This window comes from Octodon degus, unplaced genomic scaffold (genome assembly GCF_000260255.1).
Source record: "Octodon degus isolate 3935 unplaced genomic scaffold, OctDeg1.0 scaffold00079, whole genome shotgun sequence".
NCBI classification, from domain to species: domain Eukaryota; kingdom Metazoa; phylum Chordata; class Mammalia; order Rodentia; family Octodontidae; genus Octodon; species Octodon degus.
The window spans coordinates 11,617,307-11,619,960 of record NW_004524655.1 but is presented as its reverse complement, the minus strand read 5'-3'; the positions used below and the strand labels follow the sequence as shown (position 1 = coordinate 11,619,960).

At 41.0% G+C, this 2,654-nt stretch overlaps 1 protein-coding gene across 1 annotated transcript; it reads right to left on the bottom strand.

Annotated features, from left to right (window-relative positions):
- Nucleotides 1-10: 10 nt before the first annotated feature.
- On the bottom strand, nt 11-441 carry LOC101563945 (F-actin-capping protein subunit alpha-1-like; the record flags this gene model as incomplete). The annotated part of the gene is given in 2 exon segments (XM_012515819.1): nt 11-198; nt 201-441. Coding segments are annotated over 2 exon segments (429 nt in total), but the record flags the coding sequence as incomplete, so codon positions are not given.
- Between the last annotated feature and the right edge of the window lie 2,213 nt (nt 442-2,654).

The window sequence follows — 2,654 nt, the reverse complement described above, 5'->3', positions numbered from 1 at the left end:
TAATTTTAGCATATACAGTACAGAAGCCGTTGGAATAATGATCTTTCACATAGGCTCTTAAAGCACTGTCACAGAATTCTCTCCAAGACTTCAAACTTCCATCTATTTCCTCCAGATGGGGGTCACTTGCTTCTTTCTGTAAGTGATCAAACTTAAAGGAAATTTTGTTTCTTGGATCTAAAAATCTGCTATTACCAGATCACCATGCTCTGTAATTAAGACCTAATCTTCATAGCCTTCTATCTTCACAGGTGTGAACTGATCCATGTTATATTGGGCAAATGCATGAGCTGCCCCTTTCCTGAGGAGATTGTCATTGTTAAGTAGTAGCCGGACATCATTGAATACTTCATTAAACTCCCCTGGGGGTGCATGAGTGATGAATTTAGCAGCTATGCATACCTTCTCCTCATCCGACACTCGATCCTCAAAGTCCGCCATCTTGGGCTGCTCTGGCCAAAATTGTCCTTTATTTACATGTCCATTTTTTGTTTAGTTTTGTCAGAGATAGGTATTCCACTGCCATCCAAATATTGTATGTGAATGAATTCAGCAAAATATTTCAACATAGTCCAGTAGTCCACAATAGTAGTGGGTTACCAACAGGACTGGCACTATCCCAATCTGCTGACTTGTGCCTTACACAATTCAGCATATTTTCACTTTTTTAACAACCTCTGTTTTTTGAGAGCGTCCAATAGATTTGTTTCACTGTTCATATTTAACTACATTATGTTGTATGTTTAATTAACACAAAGCTTCTTTAAACATACGCACCTATAAATCTCTCATTTTAATTTTCCTTTACATCATCAAGTACTATAGGAAAGAACTAAGACAAAATGTACAAGATCCAACACAAATAAATTTATGTCAGATTCATTGGATTTTCAACACAAGAAAATAGATAACAAAGGGTCCGAGGACATAGCTCAATAAAATAAAGGCTTGCCTGACAAGTGCAGAGTCGTCAGCACAATTCCCAATACCACAAAAACAAAAAAAAAAGCAAGAAAAGAAAATGGATAACATGTTACAATGCTTTCGTTGGAGATTCATTAACTGAATATGATTATTACAGCATGATTTTCAGGTATGCTAAACAGATATAAACAAGACTCCTAGGAATGAGAATTCACAGCAATCAAAGAGATTCACTTTGAAGTTCTTTGATCCCAGGGAAGGCTATTGCATAATTTCGGCCTCTGAACCATGGTCAGATGTGTGCCTTGTGACCAGCAGACACCATTCTGTAGCAGTTCTGTAGTTCTGCACAATGAATGGAAAGAAGTAGTCACACAAGGGACCTATCCAGAGCATTGAGTGCGGTGCCCACTGACAGATGCCGCTGTTTGTCATCTGTGGCCTTGCATCTCGCCTTGTGCAAGTGTTTAATCTTCTTTCAGAGGATGATTCCTCCAGGACTTACACAAAGAGGAAATCAAATTCTCTTCCTCTTCATTTTGCAGTGTGAGTTGTGATCCAGCACCAGGCCCCACAACTGGGAGGGACTTGGGCAGACCTATGCAAATACATTTACATGATCAGATCCTCCCACAGAGCCTGGGTAATAAAACGAGTTTTGTGACGCTCAAGCCACTGTTGGATCAGAGTCCTGATTCCACCATGGCCTGGACTCCTTTTCTTCTCCTCTTCCTCTCTCACTGCTCAGGTAAGAACAGGCCTTGCAGACAGGGTGCAATTTTTCAACCTCATAAGGTATTTTCTGCTGTGATTCTGGCAAAGCATTAGCCAGTCACTGATCTCTAGCCCATCATGATCTGTATTTGCAGTTTCCCTCTCTCAGGCTGTGGTGACTCAGGTACCTTCCCTGTCTGCATCTCCTGGAACATCTGCCAGACTTACCTGCACCTTGAGAAGTGACATCAGTGTTGGTGGTAAAAACTTATACTGGTACCAGCTGAAGCCAGGGAGCCCTCCTAGTTTTATACTAAAGTACTACTCAGAGTCAAGTAAGCAGTTGGGTCCTGGCATCCCCAGCCGCTTCTCTGGCTCAAAGGATTCCTCGACCAATGCAGGAGTTTTGCATATTTCTGGGCTGCAGCCTGAGGATGAAGCCGACTATTACTGTATGATTGTGCACAACAGTGCTTCTCACAGTGACACCCATGCATGGAGAAGTGGAACAAAAACCCAGCCTGCCCTGTGAATTAGACCATGGTGCTTTTTGAATGTAAAACTCTCTTGTATCCACAATAATTATACTTGGTATTATCTATAAGAGGAAAGTATTCATCACTCCAAATACCAAAGAATATTCCTAGAATCTCAAAAAGGGCAGATAATCTGTGATCATCTCTGAATTTTACACATCCAAACTGACTCATGTTTGACTTAATCAAAAAGTGAAACTAAGTGCTTTCAAAATGGAGTGTGTCCATTTTGCCTCAAAAAGTATACCAGAACATTACAAAAGAAAACCAAGGAACAGAAAACAAGTACCATTTCAGAATATTAGCATACCTATAATTAATTCAACAGCATAAGAAGGCTTGGTTTCTTACAGGACCATGGCCAGAGGAGAGGCAGAGGATCCAGGAACTGCTCGGTTCAAGATCTGAAAACCCCACAGAAAGGTGGATTGATGTTTATGGATCATTCTGAGCCTGAAGGCCTGGAAGAGCCAGAGAGAG